Raw genomic sequence first — 18883 nt, 5'->3', positions numbered from 1 at the left:
CTCGGGTGGGCGCCGGGAGCGCCGGCGGCTTCCTCCCAACTAGCGTAGCTCGCGCCCCGCCCCCACCCCGCCCCCCGGGCCCGCCCCCAGCCCCCAGCCCTGCCCCGCCCCTCGTCTCCGCATTTGACCAGTGAGGGCCCTGGGGCGGACTGGAGCCTAGAAAGCAGAGCGCTACCCCGGTCCCTCTTCACTGCCCTCAGGATGGGTTTTCCCATCAGGCCCGCCCACCGCCCATCGGAGAGGAACCCCTTTCTCCGGGGGGCCCCTAGCGGACGGGTCTGGCAGAGGGACAGAAAGTAGTGGCCCAGGGAGCCAATCAAATTGCAGACGAGGCCCAGATCCCCAAAGGCTTCAATAAACAAAAGGAGGCAGGGTGAAAGGGCTTGAGAGCGCAAAATATTTTATTTAACAATTTGCATTTAGGAAAAATAGCAGCTCCCGCCTCAGAGGAAGCTTCTTGAATCAAAACTCGCTGGCGGTGGACACAGACAACAGGCAGGGCGGCGCCCAGCAGGTCTCAGCCTGGGGGTCGCACTAGCGCTGCCCCTGGACATGAGACCGCCCGCCGGTGAGGCCGGCCCCTCCCAAAGGGACACATCTGTGACGCGTCCTGGAAACTGTTCTGCGGGTCCCTCTGAGACGACCCAGTGGACCCGAGGGCCCTGTGCTCACCCCACCCGACCCGAGCCCGGACACTTGGATTAAAACCCAACAAACCACGTCCCCCAGCGTTCTACAGCAATTATTTCCTAATGATTTTTATAAATATTTAAATCTTTTCTTTAGTCCCTTTAGACTGAACAAGAATGAACAGTTTTGAGAACAGTCGATGAAGCCTTAAAGCTGAGGCTGCCAGGAGGTCATCGTCCTGTGCCAGTTCACAGGCTGAGTCAGCAGCTGAGCCACTGACAAGTCCGGGGCCAGAAAGGTCGGCCTCTGCAGCCTCAGACAAGAAACAGCTGCAAGCCACTTTCTTCAGGATGTTACCAGCTCCCCAAGCGACGCAGCGGTGGGAGGCAGCAGTCAGCTGGCACCACCGCCGGGACCGGCCGCAGGAAGCAGGGCCCGGAGGGTCCACAGAAAAACCCAAACCAACCACAGGAGTCCCAGCTGCGACGCTGGACCCGTCACTCAGAACAGCTCCGTCCCAGCTGGTCCCTCTGACTGCTGGAAGCCTGGTCCTGGTGAGGTCACAGGACACCACGCAGAGCAGGGCACGTCTTGGCTCCAGGAGATAAAACACATGTCAGGAGCGAGGGCTGCTCTCAAAACCTAATGAAACTGCTGCTAAAGGAAGCCCAGTTTCCTCTGAGATGAAGCACCCTTCCAGGCTCAACAACATGGAGCGGGGGCTGACCTGGCCGCCTCCGGGTACAGGGCAGGCAGGCGAGCTCCTCTCTGAGTCAAAGGTGCACGATCTCCTCCTGGCGTCTGAAAGGACCTCTGGGCTTTATTTGGCAATGATTCACCATGAGGTTTTGAGAGATGCCTTAGCAAAATCCTCCTGCAGCCAAGATTGCTCCAGCTTCACTAAGTGTCACGTCCTCAAGTGACTGCAAACGGTGGATCCTTAAATCATTCCTTTGGGTCAAAGAGTCACTGTTCATCCAGCATCTTGAAGGTGTCGAATTAATGTTGGAACGCTCCGTAAGTCACTTCTGAGTCGCTGCGTTCACATCCATCTGGGGACAGACTGGAGTCGCAGGCCATCGGCCTCAGCCCTTGGCAAACAGCTACCTCCCGTCCTGGTGCCGCTCCAGGACACGGCCTTTCTAGCTTAATGACGGGTACTTCCTCTGGCCAATCCTCCCCGTCCTTGAGCTTCCTGAGGTGGCAGGGGCCTGAAACAACAGGGACAGGACTGAGGTCCGCACGCTGGCCCCAGGGGTGCTGCGGAACAAGCAGAACAGACAACTGGTCTCAACGAACAGGTGTGTGCCATCTCATGCGCAGCCCAGGTCCCTGACTGAGGCCGGGTGGTGGGGTGAGGCCGCGCCCACAGCCGGGTCTGAGGAGCCCCAACCGGTGAAGGGGGAGGCAGGGAGTGCCCGGGGAGGCGGCACGGGGCACAGGCGTTTACTCTGGATCCCAGGAAAACCCTAACCCAAGTGCAAGTCAAGGAAGTTTTGTGAAGGCATCCGCAAGGTGAAGACCCAGCAGAGAAGACCCCCTCAGCTGTGGACTGCAGACGCGGATGGTGGCTGGGAGCAGGGAGGGCGCAGTCACGGGGGCCCACTCCGAGGGAGCCAGAGGTTGGGAACCCCAGGTGACGAGGGCAGGGTCTGCCTTGGGTCAGGGGAGGTAAAGCCAAGACCTCCCGGCAGACCCCCTCCTCTACTGCGTCCCGAGACTGCCCCCACCTCCTGTCCACTCTCTCCAGGCCAGAGCCTGGGAAGGAGACAAATGAAAGGAAGCATTTCCCGCCTGAAGGCTACCAGCCACCAGGTGAAGAGGAGCCAAGGTCAGCACGGGAAGGGCCAGCCCCACCCCAGGGCGGCGGCAGCAGGAAACTGCTGGGGCGCCCAGCCCCCTCCCCCGGGCAGCACCGCCACCCCAGGGCAGCGGCCGGGCCGGGCAGACAGCGAGGGCACTTACTTGTGCAAGCTGAGCCGGGTTGTAGAAGGGCACCGCGGCCCCAGGAGGGGCCCCCGCGGGCGCCGGAGCGCCGGGAGCCTGGGGAGCACAGAGGGAGGGCGTCTCACCCCCAGACCGAGCACAGCCGCTCGGCACGCTTGCAAATACAGACACGGTTTCTGAGGAAGGGTTTGTCACGCTTTCGAAGACGCCACAGAAGCAGGTCAAAGGCGCTTATTGCAGAACTACATTTAATTACTTAACGGGGCTCAGAGAAACAGTCACACCAGGGCATGCACACGCAGCAGTGGGGGAGGGGAGCAGGTACTAGGGACCGCCCCAGACCGCAGGCGTCCAGCTACAACACCCAGCGCTCTAGTCACAAACCAACAAGTCCCAGGGAGTCTTTCTGCTGAGCCACGGGAAAAGCCTAGTTCCACAACGCGTGGAAAAGCTGAAGTATTTATTCCTTTATTTCCCATACAGCCTGACCACAGGACAGCAGTCACCACCTCACCCTGCCTGGCCTGAAACACTTTCCCCTGCTGATCAGAAAACAGAACCTCTGCTTTTGAAATAAGGGTGTCCTGATCCCAGCTGGCTTCTGATGTGCACGCACACACACACCCCGTGAGGCTACGCCTGTGACTAGTCCTTTAAAAAACTCAATTCAGAAAGAGCACAACCACAGAGCTAGTCCCTTCACTGTGGGCATCCTGGAGCCAGCCTGACCGTGGATGTGCCTGGATATCCGACACCACCCTCCGAGAACCCCGAAAGAAAGGGACGCCGCGCGCTCAGGCGTGTGAGGGCCGAGCGGCGACAGGTGACGTCAGCAGCCGGGGCACAGTGGGCAGCAGAGCGACCTTGGGGGAAAGACCAGCCCCGTGCACACGGCCAGCCACAGGTACCTGGTCAAAATGCTGGCTCACTTCCCGTGATAACGAGCTCAGCGAGCTACAGCGCGAAAGCTACAAAACAGCAAGAACACAGACACAAACACCGAAGTCAGCGTGCGCGCCGCTGCTCCGCGTCGGCAGCTCAATCCCGAGGAATACGCTGCTGCTGGAATCAGCACGGCTCCATGGGGAGAAAGCCTGAAACTCCTGTTTCATGGGCAGTTTTTACAGGAAAGGACCCGTGCGAGACGGAGGTTTGCCTAGCCCTGGGCCTCGGGCGGCCTGACCTCACGCTGCCCGAGGGACAGAGGGGACCCCCGCGGACGAGCGCTCGCAGCCCTCACTCTGGCCCAAGCTCCCAAAGGACTCTGCGGACACACGTGTGACTTTTTTAAGAAACACGACACTACTCCGATTCCTTAGTTTCTAAACTGCCCTTTCGCCGTCCGTTAACACCGTCTCAGAGAATCCATTCGGACAACGTGGCCCCCGAGGCCCAGATTCTCCGCAGATGCGCCCCCCGGTGCTCTTTACCTCTCCTCCCTGGGGGCCATCCAATCCAGACGCTGGGAGTTCAGGTCCAGGGAGCGACGCCACTGCAGGCCCGAACACCTGCCAGGACAGGGGGAGGCTGCTACCAGCAAAGCCGGGTGAGCCCGGGGCTCCCACACGAGGCAGGGCCACCCGCGACGAGCGCATGAGCTCCCGGGGGCGCCTTCTGAGAAGCCCTGCAGGTTCCGCACGGACCTGCTCCTCCAACCCGCATCGCACCCTTACTTACCGGGCACCTGCTGTGCGCCCCATGGTGGCCCTGCAACCGGCACTGGGACCCCGTCCACGGGGCGGCACCCCGAGGCTCAGAGGACCTGAATGGCCCCATTCCCTGCCCCCACCTTTTCCTTTCAGCCTCGCCACACCACTTGGGGGATCTCAGCTCCCCAACCAGGGACTGAACCCTTGCCCTACAGGGGGACGTACAGGGTCCTAACCGCTGGATCACCAGCCCCCCACCCCCAAACTTTAAATAGCTAAGTAATGGAGAACCCGGGCTGAAATCAAGCTCCATCCAACCTTAGATATCAAACTCTAAATGACTGTATTTTACACACACGAAGAAACCCTTTACGCTATTAAAACGTCAGTAGGACAGTGTTCCCAGAGAACACGTGCGTGGCCACCTCTCGGGGGAGCAGGAGGCTGACTTCCACCGCCCCCCACGCCCCCGCCCTGTGCAGGGCTCACCTTGGGATCCGAGGCGGGCTCCGGCCTGGCTGGCCCCTCCCTGCCGGCCCCCTTGGCGGATGGCACCTCCTCTGCATCTACGGGGAGACGGGGGGTGGGGGGGAGGCCCTCACTCATCCACACGGCCCTGGGGCCGGGGCACTCAGCCCCAGGGGATGCGCTCCACCTGCCCCCCGCCCCCGCCCCCCTCGCACACACACGCCTGCAGACAGCATGGCGGGCCTCGCGTTCTGCGTCCGCAGCGCTCTTCTTGAAAGTGGACCAAGACCAGGGGCCCAGAAGGAGACCCAAGGTCAGCAGGCGGGGGCGAACACCCCTGCTGAGTGGGCTATGTACCTGCGTTTGGGCCCAACAGGTGAGCTGGAATCGGAAGCGGGGCCAGGGGTGCAAAGAGGTCAGTGGGAGCCAGGGCTGACTCGCTCCGCTGGGGTCCCCCCGGGTTCAAGATGTCCACGTAACGTGCCCTGGTCCCAGCTATGACGCAGAGAGGGGGCAAGGTCACCCCATGCCGTGGTCCCTGCTCCACCCTCCATGTGTCCAGGGAGCATGGGGACCCCACTTCCAGCCCCAGGGAGGCCGGGCTCTGATAGGGAGCCTCTCCCGGGGCCTGCTGCTCAGGTGAGGGTCTCACTTCATGCCATGATGCCGCCAGGATGCCTTTCCAATTGATCGGATCCACCCTTCCAGGACCACTCACTGCTCAGGAACACGCGCACCCCCACCCCAGACTCATCCTCAGAGAACCAGCCCTCTTCTCGCGGGAGACAAACCACGCCTGACAGACACGTGGTCCCTGCTGGGCTCTGGAGTGCGTAGAGGACAAAGAGACGACCCAGACGACCTAGCTTTGGGCTGGGCTTTGTTACCTGCTTTTCTAGAATACATGTTCACAGTGGGCCTGGGGGGCCCTCCGGGACCAGGGTGGGCAGCGTGTGGAGCCTTGAGAAGGGCAGCTGGAGGCGGGGGCGGAGCCTTCTTCTGCAGAAGGAAAGCCCACTTGGAGATCCACCGCCCCACAGCTCCTGCCCTGGGGAGGGCCTCTCCGCCCGGGGTCCCAGCGAATGCCTGGGTCCCAGCTCACCTCCTCCTCCGGCTCGTTGACATCCACCCATCGGTTCTTCTTCTCATCCCAGACGATCTGCCGGGGTCGTGAAAAGTGAAAAGAGAACTCAGCACCACGAGGCGAGCAGAGTCAGACCCTGAGCACGCAAGAGGCACTGGCTCGGGTTCGCCGAGGGCTGGGACGCTTCATGCAGACAGCTGGACGCCCTGCTGCTGCAGACCCCCCGGCTCTTCAGGCCCACCTGGCAGGACTCACCGATTTGTTCTTGTCGTCTGGCAGATAAGCTTCTGTCCTTTTCTTCACAGGCAGCCAGCGGGAGAACCAGGATTCGCTGCTCTGAACAGAGAAACCACCAGAACGAGCCTGAGGACGTGGCGCTGAGAGAACGAGCCCATCACAGCAGGGCCGGCCCGCGTGAGCCCCCGAGTCAGGGCCCGCGTGAGCCCCCGAGTCAGGGCCCGCAGGCACCACGGCCACAGAGAAAGGAGGCAGATGCCCGGCTGGAGGCGGGAGCGGCCTCCAGGGCTCAGGGCTTCGGTGTGGAAGACAACAGAGTCCTGGGGACGGTGGTGGTGGCCACACGACAGAACCGCGCACTTAAAAACAGCAAAGTGGCCAGTGTGATGTGTATTTTACTACAATTATAAAAATCGGAACAGTAATTTGCCTCCTGGAGTGTCTCACATCCAAACGCCAATGACGAGCAGCCTCAGACCGTCTCCCCCAGCAGCAGTGATGGCCAGCAAGTCCCTGCGGGCTCCTCACAACAGGCCCTTGCGCCCCCAGGCTGAGACAGGGCAGGTGTCAGGGAGGTTGGCCTTGTCCCACACACACTGCCTGTCATGTCCACTGCAAAGCGCAGCAGCTCCACAGCCCCAACCCGCTCTGAACCTGTGGCCGACTGTGCACTGGGGGCAGGGGCGGGAATCCAGTCACCCGCACGACTCACGAACATTTTGAATTAAACTTGTGTTTACTTGTGATACCAGCCATGGGGGATTCCCTGGTGGCACAGTGGATAGGAATCTGCCTGCCAACGTGGGGGACGTGGGTTCCATCTCTCATCCAAGAAGATGCCCTGTGCTGCAGAGCAACTAAACCCGGAGCCCCGACTGTGGAGCCTGCTTCCCGGAGCCCAGGAGCCCCAACTGCGGAGCCCGAGCACCCTGGAGCCCATACGCCACAAGGGAAGCTGCTGCAGCGAGAAGCCTACACATTGCCACAAAGCAGCCTCCGCTGCTGCAACTAGAGAAAGCCTGTGTGCAGCAACCCAGACCCACAGCGACCAAAAACAAATAATTAAAAAAAAGATACCAGCCATTAAGGCAGTCTGCTGAGTGCTAGACTAAGAACCATGTTGTTCCCAAGCCACCATCAAAGGATAAGAGGCCACCAAAGGCTGGAAAAAACGTTCACAACACACATCTGACAGAACCTGCATCCAGGTGAGAAGGACCACTGCCAGCCTGCTGACCCCGGAAAGGACGGGAGAAGACCTGAGCGGCTCCCCGCAGACAAGGCGGGGTGGGGACAAGCGCCTGTAAAGGCGCCGTGTAGTGACTCATCAGCAGAAGCACCAACCCCCGCACAACGGCCACCGTCAGGAGGGCGGACAGCGCAGCCCCGGGGATGACGGGGCTGGGGTCTGACCTGCGGGTGCCGGAAGGACCACCTAGTGAATGTGCGAGGAGGCCTGTCCAGAGGACGTTCTAAAGCTGGACACGTGGCCGTCCCGTGACGCTGGGATACACTCTCGGGAAAGAAGTGCATTTACCACCACAAAAGAGACGAGAAGACTCACGTGGCTATACCCCTAATAAACGCAAACTAAAATGAAGCAATTAACGTCCGTTACTGGGAGCAAGGACGACAGAAGCGTGGTGCGCGCCACGATGACGTGAGGCTCAGCAAGGGCCCAACCTGACCAGTGGTCAGTGCGGACACCACCCTCCGGGCGGGTGGACAGGCCCTGGACCTGCAGGCCTCAGGGCGGGCAGCGGCCCCCGCTCTGAGCTGGTGGTTCACACGTGGACACAGACACAGACACACACACCGCACCGCACACAGGCGGCCCTTCCAAAACACGCTGGGCTCCATCGTCACACACACGCTGTGTCGTCGCCTCGGCACGACGAGGGTCTGTGCGACCCCACCCCTGCCCGGCTGGGGCTGAGAGTCACCTTCTTCGGCTCCTTGCTCTCCTTCTTGGCGGCCTGGACAGGTCTCTGCACTTCGGGTGCGGGCATCAGCGGCGCGGGTGGCTGCAAGGCCTGCGGCGGCGCCTCGGGGCCCGGTGAGGTCCTGAAGGAGCCCTGGGGGGGCAGGGCGCAGCTCAGCGGGGGCGCCTCTCGGCCCGCGCGAGGGGCTGGAGAGGCCCCGCTTCCAGGGTCCCCGGCCTTGAGAACAAGGTCTTCCAGGGGCCCGAGGCGCTCCCAGTGTGGGTCCTGGAATCCACTGGGCCAGCGGGAAGGAGGAAGCGGGACACACACGAGCACGGAGGACAGGGGTGGTTTAAGAGACAGAATTGTTTAGAAAGACGTTCATCCCCGAGCTGAGACAATTTTTTCAATACAGTTAAACGGTCACTTTTACTTTCTCAGGGACACAATATTTTAATGGTAAAATACACAAGGAGAGTGTCCCAGGACACCAAAGAGAACTGGCAATCTATAAGGAGCTTCCAGACCACGTATATAAAAGCGTTTATCCACCTGCCCTCCCATCCCTGCCACTGGGATCACAGCACACAGAAGGGGTGTTTGTTTATGTCAAACACGTCTGATACAATGAATCTCAACTTCAAGGAAAGCACTAAAAGTCTTATGGATCCTGAAAAAGATGCAGAAATCAGAGTTCTCCATCTTAGAAAGCTTAAAACTGACAAGACAATGTCATCACAGACACAGGTTTCTCTTCCTTAGAAGCCTTCTTTCACACTACTACTATTCCCCCTAGTAACGCTTTCATTAGCTCTTCATATTTTAAGGACTCAAGGTTTCTCTTTATGAAGTAATTCAAAAGACCACCTCATAAATTCAAGTGCTATTGATCTACTTACAATTTAAGAAAGAAGAACTGGAGTACTTATTCGGTGGAGTTTACATGAAACAAATAGCTTAGAAACAAAAATGAAGTGAGCAAGTACCATATTAGCAAAGTTCCCACCAAACTCCTCCTCTCCCGGCTCTGAGTGCGAGCTTCTGCCCGGCATCTCCTGCGGCGCCGCCCCTGCCAAGGGAAGCGCGGCTCCGGTGAGCTCGGCACCGGCGCCCGGGGCGGGGAGCACCGCAGCCACGCCCGCCGCCGGGGATGCACGGCTCCCCCACCCGCCAGGCCTCCCGGAACCTTCAGAAACCCAGACTGCAGTGTTCTAAACATGTAAAGATGAAGCTTCAGTTTAAGAGCCAGGTTGTCCAGGTGGACAGACGGCCAGGGACAGCCCTGTAGGAGGGTCAGCGCGTCCCCTGGGTCACAGGGTTGCCCCCCTCTGCCCCGGGACACCCACTCCACCTCCTCCCAGTCGGGATGACTTAGGTTCCTCCTACAGGCACCTCCATGAAGAGCAAACCCACTCTGCTCTGCCCTCAGGACGGCCCCTTGGCAGACCCACCTGCGTCCTGGCTCCTGGCCTCTGGAAGCAGGCGGTCCGTGTCCTGGAGGGTTGGCACCCCAGGTCCGGGGTACAGGGCCACAGGGTCAGGCCCAGAGGGCTCTGCAAAGCCAGGTACAGGCCCCGGGGGCCCATGTACAGGCCCCAGCTCAGCAGGGCCCGGCAGTGGCACAGGTAACATGGGCACGCGGGTGGGGGTGGCTGGTGGGCCATCGGGGAGCGTCAGAGGAGCTGCGGGAGGTGGTGGAGAAGGACCGTCTGAGGCCACGTGCTCGCCCCAGTGCCTCTGCAAGCACACCTCGTTCACTGGGAGACGGAACCCCCTGTCTGAGCACAAAGGCTGAGGCTGCCGGGGCGTCACGGGGCCTTACTCTGCACAGCGCAGGGCGTGGGCTCGAGGCCGCGGGACGCCCCGACAGCCCGGCAGGCAGCCGTCTGGCCCCGCGCAGGCCCTCTGCCTTCACGGCCCTCCCACCCCGCTACCTCTGGGCACACAGGCGGCCCGCCCACTCCACCAGACCGTCAGAGCCATGGGACCCGGCGGGCTCGTCGAGGGAGGCGGCCACGGGCGGAGGAGCCGCGGGACCACGCACACGGGCTCACCTGAGGGCAGCAGCCGCACGTCCTGGCTGAAGAGCTCGGCGCTGGGCGCCGGCGGGGCCAGCAGCGGGTTGTCAGCGCCCAGGCTCAACAGCTGGGTGGGTCCCGGGCCGTCACGGGGCCCCACCTCAGGGCTTGGCGAGCTGGAGCAGCGCGGGGGGCAGGCTCCATCCTGACTCCAGGCCACGGCGCCCTCCTGAGGGAGAAGGGCCTCAGATGTCTCCCCGCCAGACGCCGCCCCCCGCCCGACAGAGGTGCCCGGAGCACAGACGCCGACGTGCGCGGTGCACACACAAGGGCCCCGTCACCCCCAGCGCACCTCGATCTGTCTCTCCACGAGCTGCAGCTGGGCCAGCCAGGCGGGCTCCGCAGACGCCTCCTCCTCCGGCTTCTCCTTCAGCTGAGGGTCAGAGAGGCGCAACTGGGAGGCGACCTGGAAGCACATGGAGATGCAGGCTCTGCTCCCACAAGAGACGCCTGCCACACCCGCCACGGCCTGGGGACAAGCCAGACGGGGCACGCAGTTCCTCCCCCATGGGAGCCCTGAGCTGCACTCGCGGGACCGTCCATGACCGTGTACACGGGAAGAGAGGGGTCTGGGAACATCCACGACCATGTACACGTGAAGAGAGGGCCTGGAAACACCTGTGACCGTGTACACGTGAGGAGAGGGCCTGGGAACACCCATGACTGTGTACACGTGAGCAGAGGGCCTGGGAACACCCATGACTGTGTACACGTGAGCAGAGGGCCTGGGAACATCCGTGACTGTGTAGGCGTGAGCAGAGGGCCTGGGACGTCAGCACCCCCTGCACTGGCCGCGGAGGCCACAGCACTGGACAGACCCTGGGGAGCTGAGCCCGCCTCCACTGGATTCTACTCGCCGAGGTGTCCCCCGACCTAGAGGCGCTCACACTCTGGGGGCCGCGGGGGGCACAGACACACCAAGTCTGGCCTCACGGTAACGGCTGGAGCTGTGGCACAGAAACGTGGGCTCAGCAGCCTGTCTGTGCGGCTCCGGTGACTCTGAGAGCGTCCGTGGCAAAGCTCTTCAGTGTCACGAGAGCGCGGGGTCACTGCCACCTCCAGGGAGAGGGACACACGGATGCTGGGCGCTGGCAGGAGGTCGTCACGTGCTTTCTGTCTCACGGAGCGAGAAGCTGGGGCCGTGGGGCCACAGCCAGGACCCACCCCAGCAAGGCTGGGGTGCCCGGGTACGTGGGCCTCCTGAGAGCAGGCCCTTCTCATGCCAAAGCTCCCAAGGGCCCTCTGCTGCGGTGCGAACACCTGCCCCCACCCAGGAACGTGCAGGACCCACCCCAGTCGGGAGGTCTGAGCGCCGCGTTGCCGTGGCCCCGGGGCCCCTGGGCTGCAGGAGGCATCACCTGCGCCAGCTGGCGGAGCAGCACCGGCGAGTGTCTGTGGGGCTCTGCCAGGACGCTCTTGGCGATCGCCTCGCAGTAGTGGAAGGCCTGCGTGGCCAGCCCCATCTCGGCCAGGCGGCAGCAGTAGATGAACTTGAACACCTGGGACAGACAGACGAACTCAGTGGGCTTGAGCCGCCCGGGGCCAGCCCCCCGCACCCGGCCGGCCCTGCCCTGGTCCTTCTGTCCTTCCTCTGTGTTCTCCACGCCCCCTGCCCCGCCTGTCCACAGCAGAGCCAGTCTCCTTCCCTCAGCAGGTTTAGATCAGAGTACACAACTAAGCTTCTGAGAAACGCAGTCGCCCTGAACACAGCCCTCAGCATTCTCAACCACGGAGCGAGCATGAGGCGCCACCGCACGTGTGCCTGACGGCGGCCCTCGGGAGCCACCCGTGCGCCCACCCTGCTCGGCTGGCAGCCACACACACAGGCCCGTCAGGCACACCCTCCCCGAAACACTGTCCACAGCTGACAGGAGAGAAACTGGCCACCAAACAGTGTAAGTTCTTAGTACTTAGAGTGCTGAGAACCAAACCACAGCCAGAACTCTCAATTCGACGGGCTTTCGTTCTCGAGCATCACAGATTAAGACCTCCTCAAGTTTCCAAACAGATTTCATCGCTTTTGTTTCTTTGAATAGAACCCCTAAGAGCTGCAACCCTGTGAGCACTGACCATGCCCAAAGCCAGGTCAGAGCTGGAACCTAGGCCCCACCTGGAAGCTGGGTAAGGAGCAGGTCTGTGCCCCCAAGGACTGCGCGAACTCGTAGGCTTCTGTCCTCTGGATCGCTTCGTTGGTCGCGAACTTTAAAAACGGCAAACTGTGGAGGACAGGCGTCGTGTCACGCTGGAGTGGGCCCCGGAAGCAGAAGTGCCGGCACACCAGGCCCCACGTGTGCGGCCCCGGTCGGCCACGTGGGGCCCTGTCCCTTCTAAGGGGCGCGGGCGCCACGATGCGGATGTGTCCCTTACCTGTGGTTTGACCCGATTAAGACAAGCTTTGTGGTCTTCTTGGTATACACCCCAAATCCGACCTGGGCCATGAGGTAGCAGAAGTGCGCGGCATCGAGGAGCCCTTTGGAGGCTGAGGGGATGGAAAGCAGGGGGGCTCGGGCTCCGGGACGGCACCGCACTCCCAGGGACACACGGACACCCCGGACAGAGGGACAGTCTCGGGCTGGAGCACCGAGGCCCAGCCCCCCTTCCGCATCCAGCCTGACCTACCCAGGGTGTCGCCCATCGTGGCCATGGCCCGAGACTCCACGTCCACGTTGCTGCTCAGGTTGGACAAGATCATGGCCAAGTGCGGCCGCCAGTCTCCCCACTTCTCATCCCCACAGCACTGAAACCAGAAGCAAGCACAAAGCACTCAGCCTCAGAACACACTCAGCTCCGCAGGGCCCCAGTGCGCGGGTGTGGGGAGGAAGCAGGCGCGGGACGTCCGCGTGGGAGCAGGCTCCACGCAGACGCTGAACTGAGGCGCCGTCAGGACCCACTGACCGTGGACGCGGCCGGCATCCGCCCTGACATCAGCTGGTAGACGGTCTGCAGGGGGTCGTTGATTGGAAGGCTGTTGGCAAACCTAAGCAGATGTAAAAAGAGGACGTTCAGCCAGAAAACGAGACACAAAACAAGCCTGGCCTCACCTCCGCCCGTCTGGTGACTGGCCTGATGCTTAACCTGGGCCAAACGCACACACCAGTGTTTTTATAAGGCTGGAGTAGAGGGAGAGTACAGAATTCATTGAAATTTTACAGAAGTAAATGCTGCAGTCGACAAAAAAAGTTAAATCCCTTACCCACACCACCCGAGGCAGAGGGCCCAGCCAGCCCACAGCCAGGCGTGGCAGACGGGCCTCCCCAGCCTCCTCCGCCAACAGCTCAGGGGCCCGTGGGCTCCCCACTCCACAGGAGGCCGGGCCCCGCCCACGGGCACGCCCACAGCCCGCGCCATGGAAGGACTCCTCACCTGGTCATGACTCTGGCGTGAGTCCGGCTGTCCATTTTACTGGCAAGTAACAGGGCGTGACCCCACAAGCCGTTCTTCATCGCAGACTCTAAGGCGTCCTGCAAAGGCAGCGAGAGTGTGTTGGGGCCCTGAGAACAACAGGGGCCCTGGAGCGTGTGCTGCCGGGAAGGGGCAGAGGGTGCAACTGCAGGTGAAAAGTCAAACGGACTGAAGGCCCTGAGGCGCGTGCCCCACGCAGAGACGCAGAGGAGGTGGGCTCCAAGCTTCCCCCTGGTCGGAGCCCCTGCGGGACGCTGTGGAAGCACCCTGCCTTCGGCACCGTCGGCCCAGGGGACACATGCTGTCGGGACCAGGGCCAGCGGGGCAGCAGCACCGCCATCCCCTCCACGACAACCACGGGCTCCAGGACGCTGACTCCCCAGGCCCAGAACGACCCCTGGGCCCCCCTGGGCATCTGCTCGGCACCAACAGGGCCTTTGGCACCGCAGCCCCTCTTACCCAAATAACCTGGGCCGCAATTCAGAAAACTTCTGACCAAGAGGCAAAAATGTTGTAATAGAGACAAACGCTAATTAAACTGAAGAGATTGTGGGATTTCCCTCAGCTGTAAAAGGTCCTTGTTAAGACCACCCACTCATCACACTGAGTTTGGCTGGCCCCGTCCCACAGGGCCAGGTGCCCGCACGGAGCCCGTGCAGGGCGTGTCACCACGGCGCTGCCCGCCTGGGCCCCAGCTGGGTCCCGGGCCGGTCCTCTCTAGCACAGGCCCCGCCCGCTCACGGCAGCAACGGCGCGCTCCCCCCGGCTGCGTGAGAACACACGGAGCTGTCCTGAGCACGCGCTCACCCCGAGACACACCACACACAGCAGGGCCCAGCCCCGAGCCCGCTGACCTGCCGAGGGATGCAGCACGGAGCCAGCAGCCCCGACACCAGCGATGCTCAGGCCGGGCCACCGTTCGCGCCTTCAGAGCCGACACGTGCGCACCGGTCTCGGCAGAACGGGACCCCCGGCAGGGCACTCTGCCCCAAGCGTGGGGCCCGCACCCGTGTCCCGCCAGCGCGGGTCACTCACCTTCTTGCGGCCATAGAGCAGCAGCTCCCGGAACCGCTCCGTGTCTTTCTCGAGGGTGCTGGCGGCCTGACTGTCTGTAAGGAACGAGAGCTGGGCCTCGCCGGACTCCTCCTCCTCCACCTGCTCCACAGCCTCATTGGTGAAATCGATCAGGTTGGCCTCATTTGGCGACTTCCCAGGAAGCCACACGGTTCGGTGGTCTCGTAACAAGAGCTCCGCAATGTCTGTGCCCACCACGGTCTGCAAGGGCCAGGAGGGAAAGCAGGCTCAACCACAAACCTTCCTGCAGGGGGCAAGACCATCCTAGCTTTGGTCGGGGAGGGCCCGTCAGACCCCCTCAGGTGCAGAGCTGCTCCCCCCTTGCTGGGAGCGACACGGGCAAACCGCACATGCCCGGCAGGCCAACGATGGGGAGGCCCCCGGACAGGAATGCCTGGCCCAGAAATCCTGCCTGATCCTCCTGGGGGCCGAGGACCCTGGGACTAGAGCTGACGAGAAGGGACGCTCTAGGAGGGGAGATACGTACCCCGTTCTGCCTGCACAGCAGGACAATAAAGCTCCAAAGGAGACTCGCAGACTCTTTGTCTATTAGGTTTTCATTCTGCAAACACTTTGTAGCCTTGTTCTGTGCAAAATTAATAACATCCACTTTATGGGTGTCATCTCTGCAAAAAGAACACACGCTCGGTGAACAGCGGCTACTGCACCTGCCAGGCCATGCTCGGCACGGCCAGTGGACGGGCACCGAGGATGCTTCTGTGGGCACGTACTTGCCGAGAGGTCCTGGGAAGGCCCGCATCTCCTCCTGCTCCGGCGTGTGCTGCAGCAAGGTCTAGGCAGGGACAGGGAGAGTGGTTCAGGGGGACGGTGCAGTACCGCCCAGCCCAGCCCACATCTGCTGGCCACACTAGCAGACAGAGCTGTGGACAGTGTCCTGGGGACAGCCTGTCCCCCCGCGGGGGGCAGCGAAGCCTCCATCATGGAGCGTGGGCAAGCCAGCTCTACAACAGTGACTTACTTCCAAACTTTACTTAAGCAGTGAGACCCCTTCCTCCTGCCCAAACTCTGACACAAGGCCTGGATATACGTGATGGCAGAGGCCTGCCAGGCACAGGCCTGGGGCGCCCCACACCAGCCCCCCATGGTCATGAGGCACCTCTGCCCATTCTCCAGATCACCGGTAAAATGAGCATCCATGGAGCCCTCCCTCCAAAACCAGAAAATCAAACAACAAACAATAAACACAGGATAAAAGCAAAATCCAGAAAAAATTCTTACTAAAAAAATACTGACTTCTGGGAGGAAAAATAGATGGTAGAACAGAACTAAAACAACCTACATATCAAAGACTCACAGAAGTTAACTTTTCTTAAGATTGCGCTTTCATGCAAGGACACGTAAGTTGAAGATGACAGGCTGTAGAGCACGTTTTCGGGGTGGGGGGGCTGAACGACGACACGGAACTGCTCCCCACGGAATTACCTCCATGCTGTGAATTTCAACCAGTGCAGGCTGTCCTTCTGAAGGCAGGTTTGGAATCACTTTGATGAGCTGGCCCCCAGGACCAAACCTGGCACAGACATGGGGCACCGAGAACTTCTCGGGAGAAGAGGGTCTCGATGGAGCTACACATGAATCAAGTGAAAAAGAAACCACCAGCTTGTCAGTTTTTAATGCTTCTGAACTAGATCAATACCTCAGATTTTCAAGACACCCAAACAGCCAGAATCACAGATTATCCAGATCAACTGAGTTTCAACTATTAAACATCCTATTGAAAAATACAATTCACACGTGTCACACAAACAAATCATTAAAAACGAGGAAAGTCTCCTCTAAAATGGAAAGGTTCCTTTAAAAGCCATCAGGCCGCACTGTTTCTACAGAAACCTGCTCAGGGGCCCCTGCGCGCTCCTCAGGCTGCGACCGCAGAGCAGCCCCGGCGCGGCGAGGCAGTGACCGAGAGAGACAGCGCAGGTAAGCAGGGAGGGAGGCCTCCAACCACAGACCCTCAGGGAAGCCGCCAGAGCTGCCTGTTCCCCAGCTTCACACACTGGCACAGTTTTCCCAGAAACAGCATGCGATCAAGCATCTCCAAAGTGTGCTGAGATGCAGCACGTGCGGTAAGTAAATGACCAGAGCTTCTCAAGGAGAACCAGGCTTCCTCTAAGAGCCCCGCACCGGTGCAGTCAGCCTGGTGGCGGGGGGCTGTCCCTCCACGTGGGGAGCTGAACTGGGCAGGAAGCCTGAAGGCAGTGCTGCGCTGAAGTGGGTATGATGGACGGGCTGGGGAACCAAACTGCAGCCCCAGGACACAAGCGGCCCAGCGTGGTAAGCACCGCCCCTCAGGACGGGCACGCTGGGCATGGCACCCTTGCATGGCAGGGAAGCCCAGGCCCTGCCATCACCAGTTCCCACCCGGGTTGTAACTCAGGCCCTAACTCCAACCCCAGGAGCTCCTGGGCCCCCCTCTGTGCCGTGCACACCCAGGGCCTTGCTGCACACACCTTGCTCCACGGAGGGCCAGCTGGCCTCGGTGGGGTAGCCGTACTCTGGGAAGCCTGGCACGCCGTGGAAGTCACTCCCGTAGGGGCCGTAGGCATAATCGCCGTGGAAGGAGCCCGGTGCAGGGGGCACCTCGTAGGACCCAGCAGGCGTGTTGTGACTCCGGTACACCTGACTCTTCAGGAGCACAAAGCCAAAAGGTGACGCCCCTTGGCTGCCCGCCGTGGGCCCGGGTGGCCCCGGAGCCCGCCCCGCCTACCTGGTGGGAGTGGGCGCTGAAGCTGCTGCGGCGGCTCTGCAGGCTGGGCGCACTGCGCAGGCTACGCGCCGAGTGCTGGCTGTGCTCGCTGTGCCGGTCCGCCTCCTCCCCGTACGGGTCCCGAGGCGGCTCGGGCTCGTCGTCAAAGCTCCCGGTAAAGCGCGGGTCGTACCTGTAGCGGTCATCGTATTTCTCGGGCCTGGAGGAGGCGGCAGGCAGAAGCAAGGCTCCTAAGTTGCACAGGGCTGAGCCCCCCAGGGTCCTGACCCCAGGAATGACACTCGCCAGGGCCCACACTGTGGCGGGGTCACCGCACCCACGGCCAAGTTCAGGCGCTGCCTGAGACCAAGAGACACAGGCCGGGGGTCCATTCCGAGGCAGTCGCACCTCTCAAGGACCCGCGAAGAGGAGGCTGAACTGACTCCCGGCACTTGTTCTAAGGTCAGTTCCCCTCCAAAAGCCCAAAGAAAGGACCTCTGGTTCACCCCCCTCCACTGACAGTGGCGGGTCCCCGGGAGCCAGACGTGACCGCAGCTCTCGAGCAGACATGAGGACCCGAGGGCGAAGGCCTGGCTGACTCGCGACCTGCCCTCCGTATCGGAGCTGGTTCTACCCACCTGTCCCCATAGGCATAGTTCTCCTTCCTGCAGGAGTCGTACTCAGCATCATACCAGTACCTCCGGTCGTAGGCGCGGGGGTCTCTGAACCGAGAACCATAGTAGAACCGATCCCAGCGACCTGGGTCTACAGCAAGAGGTCAACAGGTCGGTACAACGTGAAAAAGACACTCCTCTGGCTGGCACTGGAGAAACTAGGCCATCCCAGGACTGAAGGATGCTCCGAGCCTCTGAGAGGAACGAAACTCTCCCCCCGAAAAGCAGCACGACCCTGGGGAACGTTAACTGTGAGGCACGAGAGCACCCAGAGCGTCTTCCTCCACTGTGACCCTAAAGGCCACTGGCTACCCTTCTCTCAACACGTGATTAAAAAATAATTTCATTCATCTCTCTTCTCTAATGTAGTCCAGAGAGCTTTAGGAAATACTCTCAATGGACCCACAAGGTGCTACTGCATAGTACATGAAGCTATATCCGATCCCCTGGAGCAAACAATAACGGAAGAGGATATTTAACAAGGACCAACACGTGTGTGACCGGAGCTGCTTTGTGTACAGGAGACATCAGGCGCAACACTAAAGCAACCACGCCTCAGGGAAAAGTAAGCAAAACCTAAGAAGTGCTCTCAAACTGAAAGACTGCTTTTCCAAAGCATGTTAACTAACACGATAAACAATCCGGACGTATCGCTCTGGGCAAACACGTACAGAACTATGTGTAAAGCAGCACAAACACAAAGTGGAGGAGGAACCCCCGAAGACGGGGAAGCAGGTGGCTGTCGCGGACAAACAGCTGCAGGTCGGGACCCTGCTTCTGACCACGCCCGGGCAGGGGGCCCCGGGGGGCTGCTCAGGGCACACGCGCCAAGACGCACAGCCCGCCTGACAGCGGCAGCGCCTGAGGGGAGGGGCACGGCCACCGCAGTCTGCTCTGTCCAACCCGAGGGCCCCTGTCGCATCACACGTGACTGGTGCAGGGGGCCGCCGGCCCCTCGCTTCATTTTAATCAATTGTAACAACTGATTGTTTATCAATTGTACCTACCAAGAAT

At 61.1% G+C, this 18883-nt stretch overlaps 1 protein-coding gene across 8 annotated transcripts in view; it reads right to left on the bottom strand.

Annotated features, from left to right (window-relative positions):
• Window positions 1–383: 383 nt before the first annotated feature.
• SEC16A (SEC16 homolog A, endoplasmic reticulum export factor) overlaps window positions 384–18883 on the bottom strand; it is a 30690-nt gene continuing 12190 nt past the window's right edge. For 3 of the 8 annotated variants that reach the window (XM_061154268.1, XM_061154267.1, XM_061154270.1), the window contains 27 exons: window positions 17834–17960; window positions 17217–17415; window positions 16960–17134; window positions 15935–16077; window positions 15223–15284; window positions 14979–15117; window positions 14453–14692; window positions 13379–13476; window positions 12911–12992; window positions 12635–12752; window positions 12383–12494; window positions 12126–12231; window positions 11374–11514; window positions 10308–10421; window positions 9992–10184; window positions 9389–9619; window positions 8924–9006; window positions 7959–8090; window positions 6034–6114; window positions 5797–5853; window positions 5582–5693; window positions 5052–5189; window positions 4716–4792; window positions 4008–4085; window positions 3486–3545; window positions 2596–2673; window positions 384–1890 (listed from right to left, as the gene is read on the bottom strand). In XM_061154268.1, coding sequence (XP_061010251.1) covers window positions 1630–1890; window positions 2596–2673; window positions 3486–3545; window positions 4008–4085; window positions 4716–4792; window positions 5052–5189; window positions 5582–5693; window positions 5797–5853; window positions 6034–6114; window positions 7959–8090; window positions 8924–9006; window positions 9389–9619; window positions 9992–10184; window positions 10308–10421; window positions 11374–11514; window positions 12126–12231; window positions 12383–12494; window positions 12635–12752; window positions 12911–12992; window positions 13379–13476; window positions 14453–14692; window positions 14979–15117; window positions 15223–15284; window positions 15935–16077; window positions 16960–17134; window positions 17217–17415; window positions 17834–17960 — 3437 coding nt within the window. In that variant the 3' untranslated portion in view covers window positions 384–1629. The remainder of the gene's footprint in view (window positions 1891–2595; window positions 2674–3485; window positions 3546–4007; window positions 4086–4715; window positions 4793–5051; window positions 5190–5581; window positions 5694–5796; window positions 5854–6033; window positions 6115–7958; window positions 8091–8923; window positions 9007–9388; window positions 9620–9991; window positions 10185–10307; window positions 10422–11373; window positions 11515–12125; window positions 12232–12382; window positions 12495–12634; window positions 12753–12910; window positions 12993–13378; window positions 13477–14452; window positions 14693–14978; window positions 15118–15222; window positions 15285–15934; window positions 16078–16959; window positions 17135–17216; window positions 17416–17833; window positions 17961–18883) is intronic. The other 5 variants (XM_061154271.1, XM_061154269.1, XM_061154273.1 and 2 more) reach the window with 5 other exon arrangements.

The sequence above is a fragment of the Dama dama genome, chromosome 11 (assembly GCF_033118175.1).
Source record: "Dama dama isolate Ldn47 chromosome 11, ASM3311817v1, whole genome shotgun sequence".
NCBI classification, from domain to species: Eukaryota; Metazoa; Chordata; class Mammalia; order Artiodactyla; family Cervidae; genus Dama; species Dama dama.
Note: the sequence above shows the minus strand (reverse complement) of the source record. Positions and strands in the feature narration are given on the sequence as shown.